Here is a 19,890-nt window from a genome sequence, read left to right on the forward strand (position 1 = left end):
GATGGATTAAAAGATGTGGTAGAAGTTCCTTTAAAACTAGATGAGAGACTGTGTAAAATAAAATAACCAGCATCCTTTCTCTTTCACCTTCTTTTTCTTCTATTTTTAGAGCATAGCTCAGCCTACGGCTAATATATCATGGTCAGACAGTGGATAGTACTAACGGAATATTTTTTTATAACTATCATTGACACATTTAATTCATTAGGTACAAAATCCCAAGTAAATTTTTGCAGACCATAAAACATAGTTAATCTGGTGTGCAGCAATCAAAGGTGAAAAATTATGTTAAGCCAAATGTAGAATATTGCTTTTCTGTAGAGACTTTGTGGTCTAAATATCTTTCATCATACATTTTTCTAGTGTGTTTCTTTACGTAATTCATCTGTTTCTTGTTTTCAGACCACAGAATGGTTCTATGATACTGTACAACAGGAAGAAGGTGAAATACAGGAAAGATGGATATTGCTGGAAAAAGAGGAAAGATGGGAAAACCACTAGAGAGGATCACATGAAACTGAAGGTCCAGGGAGTGGAGGTAGGAGAACAAAGGGTTTGCCTTTCAGCGGAAGGAGCAGTGAAAGACCAGTGCTTCCATTAATTGCTCTTGTTAATGTGAAGTTGTAAATACTATATGTATATTTGCTGAATTCCTGTTTTCCCCCTAAAATCAGTATTATAGTTTTTAGTAAAATCTAAATGTGGCTTCACTTCATCAGAATATTGCCCACTCTATAGTTAAGGAGTCAGAGTGTTGAAGATATTGAAGTGTTGGAAAATGTTTTTTCCAAGGTGCACACTTTTCTATAGCAGTTATTTACAAAGGCATGCAAACATCTCAAGCATGGGTTGCTAATCATTTGCAAGTCTTATCTCTCTTAGAAATGGGTAAGCGTCAGTGCCTTGACGTGTATATGATTAATATGCACTTACTACTTGGTGACTGTCATTCAGAATTTCAAATAGGTCACTGTAACTTGACCTGATTTTACACGAAGGACTTGATCTTCCTCCTAGGGAAACAGGAGTGGAATTTACATTGACTTCAGTAGGAGCAGGATTGGACCCTAATTCAAGGCATGTTTTGAAAGTGCCTCTTATTGTTCTGCTGTTCTTTGCTGGGCTGTTCAAAGTCCTGATGCTGATGTAGCTTATAAATTCTCTCCTAGAATATGTATATTTGCACTACACAGTGACTCCTTGGAGCAGTTGCCTCTTCTTGAATCTTGCATCAGGAAAAGCTAGTCAGTTGCATTAATATTTTGAATGGGAAAGTGGAGAAAAGGTGCATTTATTTAAATCTCATTTTATTTTCTAATTTTGCCAAATGGGGAAGTGACCCTGGCTGCCCAAATAGTTGAGCCTCTACTACGCATGATTTGCTTTGCATCATTAAGTCCCCCAAAACACGAAGACAGGTTTACTCCATACTTAAGATCAAAATGAGGAAAGGGCTTAACAAGCATCAAGGAAAACTCCATTCTAGGAAAGTGATTAGAGAATTGTGCATGTGTGGGGGCACGCTCCCACACACATGCATGTGTGTACATCCCTTTCCTAGACAGATCATTCCTGATGGGAGGCCTCATGAGTGTCATTAATACATTTAAATAACCTTTATTGATGGGATTGTTTGTTTGTTTTCAGTTTATACCATGTGCCTGTTCTACTAGACCCAATGCTGCTCTCAGCTACGTGGCTATAACTCCTATTGTACTTGATGGCGGTGTATAATCAGTGTCTCTAGGCACATATAAGAATGGTAAATCTATATTGACGGCCAAATCAAGTGCATTACAATAACCTCATCCAAAAGTGACACAGGTCTAGAGTACTGTGGCAAGGAATGGTCACAATCTTTCTGCCAAGTGCAGATTAAAAGAACTTTTGACCACTACAGCTGTCTGGCCATCTAGAAGCGATAAAGTTTAGTAACAAAATGGGCAGTATATTACCTGCAACATTCCCTTTAATTGTTATACCAGTGAGCCCCAAATTCAGCAAGACACTTAAACATTTGCTTAACATCAAGTATGTCAGTAATTCTGTTGATGTCATTGAAGGTATTCACGTGGGTAAAGCTAAGCACATGCTTAAATAATTTGCTGAATCGGGACCCTAACTAGCACCACCTCTCTTTTATCCAGATTGAGCACCAGACAGTTTGCTGCCATCCAAATCCCAATCTAGACCAGAATTTGGGAAAGCTTAAAAAAAATTGCACCATCTGTGTCTGATGAAACAGAAATACAGCTGTGTATCATCAGCATAGTGATGGTACTGCAGCCTAACCTGGTGTACTATCCTCTCCTGTTTTACTGTAGCCTTGAGACATACTTTAGGAATGATGTGCTAAAGGAAAATGCGAGCCCAGATATTTTTTTCTGCATCTGGTATTGTGTTGCAGAATTTACTGTTTACTGAATTTACAAGACCACTTGAGTTCAATGGATTACCCTACCATACTGAAGTTTCTTCTAGACACTTTATCATTATTACATTTTGCAATACATATTATTGAGTTTATTATGTTTAAAATAGCATAAATGGGTTTTGTTATATTACACCAGAGATGCAACTTTGCTCTATAATTTTAATGTCTAATACCAATACTTTTTATTACGATGAGCAAAGAAATGTTACTATACTAGAAATTCTGTAAACTCTTTGCTCAGGTTTTTCACAGCATGATTTAATTGACTGCAATGAACATTAAAATGCGGACTACCAAAAACAGTCACCAGGAAGCCCATCTACAGAACTGTGACCATTGATTAGGACACTCATGACTATAGATAGCAATTTGTCATCAGCCATTTTTTTAAATAAACCCGTTATGTGAAAAGAGTCTACTTCAGCTATTGCATAGTCATAGAGTTTAAGGTCAGAAGGGACCCTTAGATCATGTACTCTGACCTCCTTTACATCATAGGCCATTAAATGTCACCCCGGTAACCTGTTTTGAGTGCAATAATTTGTTTGACTAAAGAATAGCCTCCAGAAAAGCATCCAGTCTTAACTTGAAAAGATCAAGTGCTGGGGAATCGACAGTTCCCTTGTTACTTTTGTTTTAATGGTTAATGATCCTCACTGTTAAAAAGTATAACTTATTTTTAATTTGAATTTGTCTTGCTTTGGCTTCCAACCATTGGTTCTTGTTTTGCCTTTCTCTGCTAGACTAAAAATCTCTTTAGTAGCCAGTATTTTCCATCCATGAAGGTACTTATAGATTGTAATCAAGTCACCTATCAATCTTCTTCTTGATAAGCTAAACAGGTTGTGCTCTTCGTCTCTCACTTTGGATAAGGGCAGAGCCCCAGAGGTCACTGCTGTGGGTCTGGCAGGCTGATAAGTTTGGATGGAAGAGCAGGGGAAAGGTTTTTTCCCCCCAAGTTTCATATCAGGTAAACAAAGCAATGGGCAAGCATGACCTTGGTTCCCAAAATCAAAACGGTGAAAGACTGGTGGAAATGTGCTTGGCATTAGGGCTCATAATTGGCAGAACACTATTACCATCCAAAGATATCCATTAAGTGTTTTGGAATTTCCCAGACTGAGTGACTAGGAACCAGATTGACCATCTATGTAAGTTGATATCATAGATTCCACAACAACTGTAGCTAGTTTCCAGACAAGGATGCCTAAAGTCTGGATAAGTGAAGACACATGGAACTGAATGAAAGAAAGGAAACCAGCCAAAGCAAACTCTTCAAAAACATGTCCAGAGAAAGGAAGCAGCAAAATATCTATATACAAGAGGATAAAAAGTAGTATGTGAGGAGACAAAAAGAAATACACAGAGAGGAATGCCAAAGATGCTCAAGAGGCTGCTGAAAGAGGTGAGAATAAAACACTGAATCAACTCAACAAAGTCCTGACTGGCAAGTTTATGTCAGCTGAAGTGTCTGTGAAGGATAACTAAGGAAAGACTTTAGCAACAGAAAAAGAGAGCGACAGATGGAGCACTTTCAAGAGGTACAGAAAAGACCAATACAACACAAAACACTGGCTTTGACAAAGAAATGAAACACCCGCAGTTAGAGAACACAACTAGAGTTGGGCAAAACGTTTTCATAACATTTCACATCACAAACATAGAAGTGAAAGACTCAATAAAAAAGTTAAAACTTGGGAAAGCTGCAGATGAAGATCAAGTTACTAGGGAAGTGCTGAAAGCTTGCAATAATGAGACCATCAATGAAATCATTGAACTCTTCAACAAATCTGGGAGCAGGAAAAGCCTCCAGAACAAAGGAAAATAGCATTCTAGTCAAAATACCAAAGAAAGGTGACCTAAAGCAATTGCTACAACTAGTGAGATGTTGCACTCTTTTCAGTGATAGGATAAGTTTTCTTCTTAAGCAGAATAAAGGATGTGATTGAGGCAGAGTTAAAGGAAGAACATGGTAAATTTCAATTGAGAAGGCCATATGTTGACCAGATTTTCACCCTATGAATAATGGAGGAGAACATTGAATGGCAAAAACAACTTATCATTAACTTAATAGATTTTAAGAAATCATTTGAAAGCCTACATCATGATTGACTGAGGAACATATTGAAGCAGCATGCAAACAAAAATAATATAACCAAGGCTTTGTATCAAGGTGCAGCATTCACAGTTAAAGTAAATGCAGACTTGAGAGTACGGTTCAATGTAGACACTGGTGTCATACAAAAATGCATTTTTGGACTGCAACTGGTTGGTATTGGCATTGACTTCATTATGAGAAGAAGTGTAGACGGATATAACACAGGCATCAACAACCGTATACTAGATTTAGAGTTTGCTGCTGACGTTGACCTTTAAGTGACCGCTCATGTGAAGACGGAAAGACTGCAGCATTGCAAAAAAAGTTAGGAAAAAAACAAATCTAATGAGAGGCCCAGCAACTCCCTACCCAAGCATTACTTTAGAAGGCAAAGGAATACAAGAAATGAGTTAATTTACATACGTTGACAGTAACATGCAAGCCAGTGGGGATGTCCGGAAGGAAATAACATCACAAATTGGCAAGGTGACAGAGGCACTTACCAGCTTAAAGAAGATTTGGTTATCAAAAATCGGCAACTTAAAGATCAGTCACTGAATCTTCAATTCAAATGTTATTTCCATCTTAACATATGGATGTGAAAGCAAGCAATAAAGATACAGACCGACATCTAAAAGCCTTAGAAAGCAAATGCACTAGAAAAATACTAGCCATTACATGGAATGAATTTATTTGGAAATAAGGCATACCTTTTTAATGGAGAGAGTATTTAACTATTTTAACAATTTACCAAGTGTCATGGTGGATTCTCCATCACTGACCATTTTTAAATCAAGTTTGGATGTTTTCTAAAAGATCTGCTCTAGAAATTATCCTGGGGCAGTTCTCTGCCCTGTGCTATTCAGGAGATCAAACCAAATGATCACAATGCTCCCTTCTGGCCTTAGATTCTATGAATAACAAAGGCCAAGATCCATCAGATAGTTCAGTAACCCTTTATCTTTTTAAAGTAATCCAGAAAAGAGGATAGAAATATTTGGACATGTGTTAAGAATGAAGCCTGAGCATCGGTCATGGCAATCATGCCATTGGGCAGCGGGAGGACTGTGCCAAAAGATCTGACTGAAATAATCTCTTCATAGAACAATACTCAGAGAAGGAAAATTTATGGAATTTAACAACATAGAGGGTATGCACAGCGTGGCCCAGAGATGGGATAGTCTTATTTGTGCCGTGAGCGACATCTGATGCCATGAGAAGGATTCAGATTCAGAATCAAATTAATCTTCCAAGTTCCTAAAGTTTCATATCCCTTCAGTAATGAAGAGCAACTTCACCCATAAAGGATGAAAATTCTTCTCCAAGGAGTCAGCACAATCGGAGCTGGATGTTGTTTAGGTCCCTACTTTGTACTAAAACAGAAGACTCTTTAGACCTACAACCATTTAATCATGATTCACTTTGGGAATCCTGAATGTTAAAAAAATGTCATTGCAAATAACATGTCTTAGGTGATTAAATAGATTTCATCTAGGGCTTCCAGCAGATGCAGGATGCTTTTTCTAAGTTTGACATACCAATAGTCTATTGTAATGCTTTATGTAGTTGTATATTGAACTCTATTAATCATTTCAAATAAGTCTGCTTCTGTATCGAACAGTGCTAGTTGTAGGAATTCATTCACTTGCTGTTTTTTATGTGTAAATCAGAGTTTTATCTTGTGGAAAGTATTTTGATGCAGTATGTTTCCTCTTCATGCTCAAGCAGGAACTCAAACAGCCTTATCTATAGTCATCAGTGATTATTTTTGAGGATGGATTTTTTTTCTTCTCAGATCATTAGCTAAACCACCTTCACTTCCTGGGCCGTGGCTCCTGGGTGATTTCTAGGCAACTTGGCTGACAGTTGCCTTCCCCCCACACTGCCTCGTGTGTGCCATGGGAAGGGATAGCTCATTTCCTGGCTACATGCATTTTTACTGTTGATCTGTTCTCCAGGCACCTAGCTTCTGGTTCCCTCACTCTCTGCCTGCAATCTGGACTCTAGTTCTGGCTCCCTGACCCCCTGCTGCCTACTTCCATGAAACAGTGCAAGGACTATGCATTTCACACTCGTAGAGAAAGCTGGAGAGCAGTAGGCGGAGCAGGGAGACTGAAAATATAATGTTTGGCACCTGTCTACAAAAAATGGTGGATTCCATGGTATCTTTTTTTTAAAAAAAGCCAAATTCTGTGGCTCTGGAGTCCATAGGGCCTTGATTGAGATGAATGGGGAAGTTGTGTGAAGCTGGCTAGTGTCTGTCGGTAGATAGAACTACTTGGTATATACATCGGGTGCTTAGTCTTTGTCTTAAGTGTAATGTTTACTTTGGAGTAGTGCCTGTTGGTGTGAATACCAGCACAGTGCAGGTAAATAGAATGCCCTGAAAATAGTTCTTTACGGTCCACATTCTGCCATCATCCCTCCCTCTGTGAAGTACCTTATCCTGAAATCTGGCTGCTTTCACTGGGACAGATCATCCCCTTATGGCATTGGTGGTGGGGTGGGGAGAGAACAGAAATTCCCATGCATTATTCCATGGTGGAGAAGGAAGCAGGCAAAAGTCTGGGGGTCCTGCCCCAACCCTGGGGGATTAGGTAAGCTGAGGGCTATTTATATGGGGATACCCCAGTGCCTCCTCATTTGCTGTGTCCCTTAGCTGAGTTCTTGTGGCAACAGGGATTCCCCCTGCTTGCTTCTGCTTCCTCCAGGGCCCTGAGGCTGCAGAGGGGCTTAGCAGGTTGCACTCTCTTTCTTGGGGACGCTCCTGTGGGGAACAGTGTACATCTGGTCCGGATGCAAACCGTGCATCCTGTAGCTGTGTAGCATCTGGAGCCCAGTGGGAAGTGCTGCAGGGGCATCTGAGTTCTCTGCTACGCACCCAGAGTGTCTTTGATACACGCCACTGGGCTGCATGTGCTTTGAAGTACTACTTATCCTTACTACGCATGGCAGAATCAGGTTATAAGCTCTTCTTATATATGTTCCCTCCTGTGCTCCTTAATTTTGCTCAGTAAAGCAGCATCATATGGATTACCATGCTTAATTTTTAATAACCCTTAGCAATTTTTAAATACTTCTGTCAGGATACTTTTTCTCAAGATTAAACAGTCCAAATCTTGCCAGTGTTTCTAACGTATTTGCTCCTCTTTTGCTTATCATTTTTTGTTGCTCTGCACTGCACTCTCTCCAATTTAATTACCACCATTTTTTCTACTAGGATGACTACATCTAGACCTTGTACTACTGCAGATGTGATCTAATCAGTTCTTTAATAAAGATATAGAACAAGGTCCTTAATCATAGGCGATACCTATCTTGATACAAGTCGATTAGCCTTCTCCACTGCTCCTGCATGCTGGGCTGAAAATTTAAATGTTGGATCTATGCAGCTTACAGCATTATTACATATGGTGCTATGATTGTATTGCCCTGGGCTAATAAATGGAGGGAATATCTTCTCCATTAAGTGTGTAGGATTAAGTATCAATATTGCTATAATTTTTTCCATTAGATGGCCTCAGTTTTGTGAGTCTGTGTGGCTCCCATGCCTGCCTGATTTTTAGCAAGGGTTGTTCATATTTTCCCAATGTAGTAGCCAAAAAAATAAAAAAAGATGTAGCCACCCGAAGTAGGGAAGATGAAGATGATCACTACCCATTTGAATCCAATCCCTCTCCTTCCCTTTCTTTTATGGCAGGGGCATGACTCTACACTCATCCTGTAGTTGGAAAAGCATCTTCATTCCAAAGGACTAAAATCATTTGCAAACCTTCTGCCTGCAAGTGATGTGTTCTGCATCTTCTAGTGGCTTTGGGAAATGCCTCACCTCTGGGATAATCCCAGGCCCACATCATCCAGCCCAAGCATGGAAAACACCCTGAATCACTCCCTAACTAACCTCTTGTAGGACGATGTCTTGCTGCTGCCTGGCAGGTCATTTGGCTCACAATCTTAAATCTCAGTAACAACCTTCAGTCTGAACTGTAGACAAAGTCCTTCGTCATTTTTATGACTTCTAAATGTTACCCACAGAAAATTAAATATTGTCTAAAGTTCTTGATTACTTACTAGTTTAACTCACAACACCTTTTGTTGTTTGAGGCATGGAGTTGTGGTCTTATGTTTCTGATCTCATTCCAATTAGAATGAGATGTTCTTTACTTGGACACTTGGATAACAGATTTTAAAAAGCTCCTTCTAAAGTTGGGATGATATTGTAGTTACCACATTAGGAATTAACAGGGCATGAAATAACTGTCTGCCTTGTGGCACTGCCAGATCATTTCAGGTCTGCTTGCAGCCAGAAGATAAATAGGTATCATACTTCTAGCTGATGGAAAAATACTTAAAAAGAAGCCAGCCAAGAACATTGGTAGTATCCAAGTCAAGTTTTGAAAATGGCAGTTAATAGGCAAAAAGGAGAAACAAAATTGGCAATGAAATTACTGACCAGGCAAATTTTCAAAAAGGGTTTTATATTTAGTGTATTTTTATTATGAATTACTTCTTGAATGCCCTCAGCATGCTTTGTGCTGTGCTCATTTTAGCTTTTGGATGAAAAAAATCTTTTGAAATGAGTTTAGATCAATTACTTATTTTCAAGGTGTTGATTAACACAGTAGAGGAGAATTTGGTGCATATAGAGAATACAGGTAAAGCAACTTCAGTAAATCTAGAAAATGTAACAAAACTTGCTTAATTTCTTCTCTTGTATGTCAGGGTGATGGTGAATAACTCCATGAGATTCTTAATCAAAAAGTTGTCTAGGTTAGCATCATTGGTCACTGTTTCTTCATGTTACTTTCTTGGTTAAACTGGCTCACCATCCTCTAGAAAATTCTGGGTAAACCGACAGTGAGAAGTTCACTTGGTCTGTCCCTAAATATCTCTTTTCAAGATCCAAATCCATAGTCCTTCTTTAATTTCTAATTAGTTAGGATCCCTGGTGATATGTTGCTAATCAATTCACATAATTAAAAAATTTAACTAATAAATAATAGTAAGTGGTGTGTTGAAATAGCAATAGCCTATTTCCCGACTGACACGGCTCTGAATTTACAGATGGTTGGTTCAGTTAATGTATTTGCCTTTCCTTGTGCATATACACCTGAATGCATAGTAAAATGTTGCTAAAATGAATGAGGTCCTATGGTCATAGTAATTCAGGAAGTGGTCTCCTAATAATTGGGAATTCTTCTGTCCTTTAATCTGCTAATAGGATCAAGGGCAAAGAGAGGAAAGAATGGGGAAAATGAGAGGAGAGAAAGATGCTGGAAATGTAGTGAGTACTACAGCATCCAAAAGAGAACAATTCCTGCATTTCTGAATCTCAGTGGAATTCTTGGCCCTAGGAAAATACTTCTCCGGGGCTTGATCTTTCAATGATGCACATCTGTTAGATAACTGGTGACGGAGCCATGCTGAAGTCCAGGACACAGTAATAACATTAAACAGTAGCAGAAGTTGAAAATCTACTTTGAGACCATTTGGTTGTATCATGCTGTGAGGCTACTTTCCATTCTGGTACCTCTGATTAACAGGTTTATCTGGAAACTAGAAGGGATAACTTAGACACCGGCAAAGGGAGCAAGCTTCCCTTTGTTTTAAAATTGTGAACCCCAAAAGAATGAAAGTAGAGTCAATGGAGAAACTGACAAGGAACAAGAAATAGAAACCCTGGAATTGCCAGAGCTTTTTCTGAGCTCACAAAGTCGCTTTAATGGGTCTTACTGAGCAGTGAGCTTTCTAATAGCCCACTGGGGACTTGGGGAAACCAACCAAATGCATTTTTATTTGTGACCTTAGCCAATTTGAGCCCAGGTCTGCAAAGATGATTAGTCAGTATATTAACCTCATGTCCCCTCCTGATTCCAAATGTAATTGGGAATGAATACTTTCTCCTGTCCTTAAATCACTTGCGTTTGGGTACACATATAGGTATCTGAAATGCCATGAAAGTTATGGCTATGGAACAAAACGCTAACTCTGTGTAGCAAGAGTTTGCTGCTAATATTTTTTTGCATTCCACTAGCTCTCTTCATCTGAGCTCTCAAAACACTTTCCAGTAATTAATTAGCTGAACAATGTACTTGTGAAGTAGGTAAGGGATATATAGTAATCATTTTACCCACTACTGAAACGCAGCCACCTCTGGGTTGATGGGAGCAGCTGTTTAACAGTTTACAATAATGCTACACAGCTGTTTAGAACAATAAAACAACAACACTAAATTCAGTTGAAACTACTGGGGAGGGACCGAGTATATAAGAAAGCAGAGCGTAATTACCCAAGTTGAAATTTTGCCAAGATAATGGTATTAACCCCCAAGTCTTACAAAATGTTCAATGGGATTTTTTTAATTGTCATAAATGTTCAGAAATTCAGTGTAACATGAAAGATATCCCAGCTTTGGAGTGCCCTGAAACGCCAGGCTGACAGAGAGAGAAGGGTGCCACTACTGAATTGCCAAGGCCACTTTCAGCAGCACTTCGTGCTTAGTGGGGGTTTCCCATCAAAGTATCAACCGAGTTTGACTTTGCTAGTTTGAGATTTGATGGGACCCTACATATCTAGAGAGTGGACCATTATCCACCCTGGCTGTGTTTCATATATTACAATACGTTAAATTTTATGATTTCCTTTTTTAAAACTTGATTTGAGTTTTATTAAGTGAGAAACTCCCTTGTGGGGAGAGAGCTGCAGAATTCCAATTGTGTATGCAGAACTTGTATTTAATTATTATCATAACAGTCCCTTAACATTATTACAGATTAGCCCACAAGGACATGTATGGAAATTTTAGAGTATTCAATTTCTATATAAACTCTGAAACATCAATGTCAACATTCACAAAAGACTTCTTTAGCATTTGGGTCCAAACATGCAGCATACACATTACATAGGCTGTATAATGTTGGTGATAATAGCATCATTGATTATTACAGCTTGGAAGCTGGGAATACGTGTTAAGAACAAACTACCTTTTTCTCTTAGTAAGTGACCAAATGGGCTTTTTCTGCAGTATGTAAAACAGTCCCTCACTGAATCTTAAACTATAGATTGTTTTTACATCTTTCAGTTCACTGCCATTGTCAGTACAATTTATTGCTAATTTATTCCTGGAGGTGGAAGCAACTTCTAAGATCAAATATTCAAGCAACGCTAATCTCAAAAACTATTTCTAGGATAGTCTGATCCAATTCACTTTCATTTACATGAGTTTTACTCACCATCAGAGATGCGCTATGTAGTTTGCAAACTAATTAGGATCACATTGTTTAGTCAGGCTGCTTAATGCATTCCAGCAAAATAGAGTAGGACCAGCTTGGAGAAGAAAATAGAGTTGAAGGTGAAAGACTCCTGATACCATATGCACACACAAATGTGCATGCCCACACATGCACAGTGTTGCAAACAAAAAACATTCAAACTCTACCCCAAAGAAGTGACAGGTTTTGCATTAGGTGGTTTTTTTTTTTTTTACCTCCTTTTATTTTTCTACTTCTGTTGGCTTAACTTTCATCTGATTTTTCCCTTGCATATCCTCCCAACGTGACTCAGAGATGGGGTGGTTGCAGCCGGCCATGATTCACAGTGGGGGAAGTAGCTTTTCCCTAGCTATATCCTTGCAGCTCGTTCTTGTGATTCTAATTTCTGTCACAATGTAGTATTTTAGGGCTGTAGTGAACTCCTCACAGAGCCCCCTCCATCGCAAAGGGTGCTTGCTTCTCTGCCATGTCAGCTACTCCTCTTGGAGAGAGAAACAGGACTGAGGAGCGTGTTAGTGCATTTGGTAGCGTTTGAGTTTGGTTTGGGATGGATTAGGACATGCAGGAATGAAAGACAGACACAGGGATGGATTTTAAGAAACAGGCTGCAACTTTAATTTAGCAACTGGGAGGCGTGCCAATGCCCTTCTCACTTACCTGGGTCCAATGCAGAGTTACAGGGTTCCCACCATTTAACTAGAAGTTTGGGGTAGGGCCTCTTCAGCCTGTCCCTAGAACCCAGCTCACTTCTGAATCCTCTCCCACTCCTTCCTCTCCACCCCGTAAGGAGATTAAACGGTACCAAGGGAGGCCTTGGTCTTGGAAGACTTCAGGTCTCCCCTTCTCCTTTCAGGCACAATCCCAGGCCTTTTAAAGCCATTATCTGCATGGAGACCAGTGCAAGTTGCGGTGAACTGAACATTCCAATATTTATTATCTTGTAACATTTAAACTTCTGTTCTTTCTCCTTTAATGTAACTATGCCCACCTAACGCTGCGAGGAAGGTGAAAACCTACCACATCTCTACCAGTTTGACCCAATGGGGGAAAATTCCTTCCTGATCCCCCCCAACAAGACAATTGGTCAGACCCTCAGCATCTTGGAAGCTCAATATACTTCAACTATGGGGAGGCAGTGGGGTGGTTGGGGGCGGGGGGGAGAGGAGGGAGCCAGGCAGCCATAGAGGCAAGATTGCTCTGGAAAGCCTAGAGAAGTTTGAACTGAGGCCAGCCAATGAGAGGCAAAGAACACCTCCCACACACTGATCCGGGGAGGGGCAGGAAAAGGTTAGAATGTGACAGCAAACTGAGATTCCAAGACAGCCTTCCTGCACGATCCTGGCATTTTGGCATCTCTGCCCAGTGGCCGTGCCACAACTTTGCTGGGTTTAGATGTCCTATCCACCACCTCTCTGCTGCGTGGGGGTGGCCTGTCTGGTGTCCTTGCCGAAGAGATGCACCCCTGTGAGCGGCGCAGGGACTGCACTATCATTTGTGTCCTGGCTTAGGGCTAAGAACCTTGTCACCCCGTAACAAATAACAAGCAATACAGACTAGCTAGAACAGAGCAAAATGGAAAGTGGATTAAAATAGCAAGTGTAACTTGGGAAAGGAAGAGTCTGTAGCAAGGGCATTTATTAACCATGGAGTATTTTGAAAGGCGCTTGGACACACTGAATTTAATAAAATCCCCATGGAATAGTTACGGTGAAGAGGACACACATTATTTCTGCATGTTTAAGTATTTACATGACAGTAGAAGAAAATTAGTGCCTGTTACTTTAATCTTTGCTGCCATAATTTACACCCATCTTTAATGATAGATTTGATAGGTAGACATTTATTACAGATGTGTAAAAATGTTGATTCTTCATGAATTGATTATTTGGAATTTATTTTATTAAATATTCTAGGTGGTGTATGATATACTGAACTTATGGTCATTACAGCATCTTAATGATTCATATATCTATGGTAGTGCTAGGGAAATCAAAGAGCTAGTTTACAGTTTCTGAAGGAGAATATGGATTATTATTAAATCTGGAATGAGTCTCCGGAGAATCAGTTCTGAAGGGAACATAGATATCAATAATTCCTCTTCTACATTGGGATCCTAATGTATTCACTTATAGTAACATAAATTCACAGTGAATGGTTGTACTTTCTGACAGTTTTTCCTAACACAATATACACATGAAAGGTCTTTTTTTTTTTTTTTTTTTTTTTTTATTCCTTCAGCAAATACATAACCTGCCTAATCCCTTAGTTATGATAGCTTGTTTTACAGTTTATAACTTTCAACAATAAAAAGCTTTCTTAATATCTGGGTATTTCAGAGCCTAAGATCCTGTAGAGATCGGAATAATTTTTTGTATGCATATGATTTTTTAGTGGGAATCTTAAAAGTCTTTACTTTGTTTTCTTGGATGGGACCTATGATGGTTATTCAATCCACTAGGGGTCCTCTGAGTAAAAGCCCAAAGAAGAATGTATGCAAACTGTTACTAGGTTTTTAATTTGAGCAAATTATTGTGGGAAAGGTTGGTGACAAAGAGGTGTAAACTACGCTTTGTTGGGTAGAACTTCTGGTTAGTTATTTTAAACTCTAGAGAATTTTTTTGTCTTTAATGCACTTTGGCCAAAAGTGCATAACATTAAACAGTGCTACATCATAGGAAAGCCAGCTTTTCCTGATGTAGCTAAACATCACTTTGGTAACACTTTAAGAAGAATGCTGGCAAGTATGCTATTGCATGTGGTTGAGAACTTAGCAAAGTCTCCTTCCCAAAGAAATGGATGCAACAATATACTGGGCTTGATTCAGATTCTACCTACACTGGCTTTACGTTGTTTCACTCTGAGGACTTCAGTGGAGTTCTTCCTCCTTTGCACAAGTGTGAGTGAGATCAGAATCGGACTAAGTGAATCCACTGTTATGTTTTTAAAAAAGGAAATGAAGAAATCCACAGGCTCCTTGTTTGTATGTTAACAGTACAATGTGTGGGGATTCAATATTTGTTTATTGATATTTGCGTGACATCTTAAATCCTTTGTTTTGTTTCCTGGTGGCGCAGACTGAAATGCACCTTGTTACCAGTATATTGCTGTATAATGTTCAATGCGCTGACAAAATACACACTGGACAAAGATAATTTAGCAATAATCTAAATTATTATTTACTTTCCTTAGAAATATTCTGGCCTGCCCTAACCAGAAATCAGGGTCTTCTATACAAAATCTCCAGGTAGAACTTATATGAAGTTGGACATTTCTCACAAACTTGTATCTTTTGGAATACTGATGTAGAGCTTATGGCATCTATATGCCCCAGATGCACTGGGTTATCAGAGTTATTATTTTTAGTCATTGGAGTATGAGGAGAAAATAGATAGCAGGCAGCACCGAAAGTCAACACATTAATGCATCAGTCTTTAGACATTTTTGGTGCAGAAGAGCAAGCTACAGTCTGGGCACAGCCAGTATTCTCAGAATTTCTCTCCCTAGCATGAATCCGCAGGGACTGATGTGCTAGGGTCTTTGTGGCATGATGCTTGTTTTGCATGGGTATGGGGAAAAAGAGAGGATTGTATCATTTCCATCATTCTGAAGCCTAGGATGGCTTTCTCAATGAGTTCTCCTGATTTAGCAAAGGACTTAAGCGCATGCTGAATTTTAGGTATGTGTGTGATCTATCTCTGTTCAGCAAAGCCATTGCACACATTCTTAAATGCTGTTGACTTAAATGGGACTTAAGTACGTGCTTAACTTTAAGCACATGATTAAGTGTTTTTCTAAAAAAAGGATAGGATCATTTGTATGCTTAAAGTCAAGTATATGCTTAAGTGCTTTACTGAGCTGGACCCCATGCTACTGAGGAATTCGTACCTAACTGTTAGCTTTTCGGTGTAGATCACAGTAGTTGAGATGAACTTTTAAACTGTTTGCTAAAACAGATTAGCGAATGTTCATAGGAAATGTATGAAATAGTAAGACAATGCAGTACAGCGTTTACATCACATTTTACTCAGTCTCCTATAAAAAGGCAATATCCAGTTTATACGAACTGGCTACCTGATAAAAGTTTGTTTTGTTTATGGATAGCAACTTAGTCTATAAAATTGTTACTTTGAGGCTTCCAGATGGAATCACTTGGTAAATGGAAGGAGCCTTAGAAGGAGGGAAATGAAAATGAATTCACGAAGAAATAAAGAATCTGTTTCTTATAGTTCCTTTTGCAAATAGTGCTTCCAATGACATATTGTGAATGGACTGAGTTATAACAAAAACAGAAATAAAAGAGAGCTCCAGGGTAGAAAGAACAATTGTTACACTTACTTTAACTGATATAATGCAAAGCAACGTTTTTTACACTCAATTAGTTCACACATTGTGTTGGACACAAACCAGAATGTAGAACATTTTTTGATTTTGTTTTTACATGATTAAGGGAGATGAAATAAATTCAGTACATTACCCTCTGTTCTTTCTTTTAGATGCTTTAGTCTAGCTGTTGGTTTTGCATGAGTTAGTGGGTTAAAGAATTTTTACTCTGGCTTAATCTATTCCTGATATAGGAAAACTTTTGTAACTAAAACAGAGCTAAGGTTCTTTTTTCAAAGCAATTTGTTTCATTGTATCAACAACGTATTATGCTGCACAAATGTTTATGAAACAAGATTAAGAATAGGAATTTTTATATTGGTATGTTTTATTTCAAAATGTTTGTGTTTTGAATTTTAGTGAAGGATAAATAGTATGGTAGCCAACAGCTGTTTGGAAACATTTAAGCAGCAAAAAGTGTGTGGCAGAGTATTTCAAGAAACTTCGTTAATTTATTGTGCTTAATGATCTTTCCTTGCCTTTTTAATGTTAATACAGTAATGTTAATCACTATCATGTTTGATTGCTGCTATGACCATTTAATACATCCTGAGTATAGTGACAATTTAAAAAATATATATACATATCTTTGATAAAATTATTCTCCTTGCTGAGGATAAAAAAAGAACAAAACCAACCAAACAAACAAACAACAAACCAGGATCCTGTGCTGTTCCAGGTTATGTGCCAGTAACCTGTCTGGAAAGAATATGGAGAAAAATGTTGTGTAACTACTTAAGGATTTTTATGATGAAATTAAAACAACAAGTGTTAGTATAGATTTATGGATGATTTTAAACACCTGAGATCCATAAACATTTTATATATACAATATGTACATTGTCAATTTAAGTAACTTATCTAGCAATATCCATTTTTTTAACTTGTGGATTCAGTTGTGAATGAATTCCCAGATTTCAGCTTAAAAAAAATCATATTTAGAGAAAAAGATGATCAGTAAATGCAACAATTTTTTCCTTCTGTGTTTGGTGTTCTATAATGAAACTATTAATAAACAAAATAGTAGGAACCTGCTGGGTAAAAATTCCAATTACATGTTTTACTCCAAAAAGCACATCAAATAAATATTGCACTTTGTTATTTCTAGAAGATGCATCAGCTTTAGTTAATTTGCATAAATTATACAACTCATTATCTTTGTTTATAAAGCTTTAGCAAATTTTTGGCTCATGAATGCTAAGAAATCTGTTAAATTCAGTGCTATCTGCTTTACTACCTATTCACCTTTTTAATAATTTACACAAAACATATCTGTGACAGTCCAGGAAGTGCTGCCCTTTACCAGTGATAAATGGGATGCATTAAGTTTGACTTATGTTTCTTAAAACTAAAAAAAAAAAGCTTATGCTTTTCTCTGTGCTTTTTAAAAATTTGTTGTATTTCCATGGCCCACATGCAAGTTATTTTTATAGACCTAATAAGTACGATGTAAACACATGCACATTTATATCATTGAGTTACAAAGGTTTAATACTGTTCATGCACTAAAAATATGGTCTATGTAGCTACACTGAAGATTTAAGAATATAAGTTAAGATTTAAGTGTATGGGTTAATAAACAGTACTTAACTCCACCATTGTGTGTGATGCTGATCACTTTAAGGTATCTTCTCTTAGTATTTACCTGATTGATAATATTTCTGGTGGCTTATATTTCACTGAACAAGTGTTTTGGGATGTGTCTGGACTCTATTTAGATTTGGAACTGTGGTCAAAGGACAGGAATATTGGAATCCTATATAGTTGTGAACACTTCCTTCTCAATTAAATATTGTATATTTCTGCATTGACTAGACCATTCAGGATATCATCCTTAATACCAGCAGGGTAGTAAACACATTTTGAATGATTTATAATAGACTGTGAAGATTAATTATGAATTGTAATAGTAAAGAAAGTTATTGTGATGTATCTGTGAAGCTGAAATTATTCTCATTAGAGGAGCAGAGACAATATTATAGGTTGAGTTTTGTGTGGAAATGCTTTTATTGCTAGGCCCTTGTGTGTCTGCAATCATGGTCTGAATGTGCTGATGTGTTGCTCAACTGCCTTCATTGGCTGAGTTAACCTTTGTTGTAAGAACACATAAGAAGCCTTGTGGGAACAAACAAATTTTTAACTGGCAGGTTGCTGTAAATCTGCTTGTTGTTTTTAATGAGTGCAGAATCACAAATTGAGGTTGTAATGAATTCATATGTTCCAGGCTGGACCCTGGGGCACAATGTCTCAATCGTGGAGTAAATTTTGGGGAGCACAAGCATTCAAAACTTAATTCTTTTTGTTGATTTTCCACTAACGGGTGCAAAAATCCCTCCCCAAATCCAACAATAGTTAGCTGGTGTACAATTTAGGTATTGTACTGCTGCAGAATGGATTTGACTTTGATTTTCAGGGCTAGTGTATGAGTGCTGACTCACTCTTTTATTACTACATGGTTCTTCTTACTGGACTGTGCTCTCATTAGGCATTGAAACTGCTTGGAGAGAACTATTAGGCTATGAATGCAAATTAACACAAACAATTCCAGTGTAAAGGATTCTTAAATTGTGCACTTCATCAACAGGCAAAGTTGTTCTCTTCTTCTCAGCCTCCCATGCCCCTTTTAAAAAGTCTGCTGTGAAATTCAAAGATGGTGCAAGGAAATGTTGTCAGGATCTAGGTTAGATTTAGGATTTACATCTGGGTTTCAGGTTCGGATTCTATCTCATCGGATTTTGAGCCCTTAATGGCATTGAACTTCTTGTAGCTGATCCACCATCTTTGACCAGAATTGGTGAGAAAGGTACCAAAGGGCCATTGAACTTGGCTCATCATAAAGAGAAAAAGGGAACTGCGTTTAGCTAAAATGAAATGTGTGGTTTTTTTTAAAGCAGCTATTTTTTCCCTTTGATCTTTAATTTAAAACAAAACAAAATGGGAAATTCAGAGCTAAAGCTGAAACTCTATGCTTACCCCTCCTGTTGTGTTCAGCTTAAGAACAGAAGAATGGCCATACTGAGTCAGACCAATGGTGCATCTAGCCAAGTATCCTGTGGGCTAGAATGCTACTTTACAAATCCCTGGTATGCCTGCACCTTGAATACAGCATGCAGTTCTGGTCACTCCATCTCAAAAAAGGTACATTAGAATTGGAAAAGGTACAGAGAAGGGCAACCAAAAATTATTAAGGGTATGAAACAGCTGCCATATGAAGAGAGATTAAAAAGACTTGGACTTTTCAGACTGGAAAAGAGGGGACTAAGAGGGGGGGTATAAGAAGTCTGTAAAATCATGAATGGTGTGAAGAAAGTGAATAGGGAAGTGTTATTTGCCCCTTCACATAACAGAAGAATCAGGGATCACCTAATGATCGTAATAGAGAGCAGGTTTAAAAGAAATGAAAGGAAGCACTTCTGCACACAACGCACGATCAACCTGTGGAACTTGTTGCCTGAGGATGTTGTGAAGGCCAAGACTATAACAGGATTCAAAAAAGAACTAGATAAGTTCATGGAAGATAGGTCCATCAATGGCTATTAGCCAGCATGGGCCGGGATGCAAAAGCATGCTCTGAAGTGTCCCTAGCCTCTGTTTGCCAGAAGCTGGCAGTGGACAACAGGGGATGGATCACTGGATATTTGCCCTGTTCTGTTCATTCCCTCTGATGCATTTGGCACTGACCACTGGTCTGACTCAGTATGGACTTG

General features: G+C 38.4%; 1 protein-coding gene across 1 annotated transcript in view; it reads left to right on the plus strand.

Annotated features, from left to right (window-relative positions):
• Positions 1 to 19,890, plus strand: part of CAMTA1 (calmodulin binding transcription activator 1) — a 929,563-nt gene that overhangs the window by 345,576 nt on the left and 564,097 nt on the right. The window contains exon 4 of the mRNA XM_065421212.1: positions 403 to 538. Coding sequence (XP_065277284.1) covers positions 403 to 538 — 136 coding nt within the window. The remainder of the gene's footprint in view (positions 1 to 402; positions 539 to 19,890) is intronic.

Source organism: Emys orbicularis, chromosome 22, assembly GCF_028017835.1.
Source record: "Emys orbicularis isolate rEmyOrb1 chromosome 22, rEmyOrb1.hap1, whole genome shotgun sequence".
Taxonomy (NCBI): Eukaryota; Metazoa; Chordata; order Testudines; family Emydidae; genus Emys; species Emys orbicularis.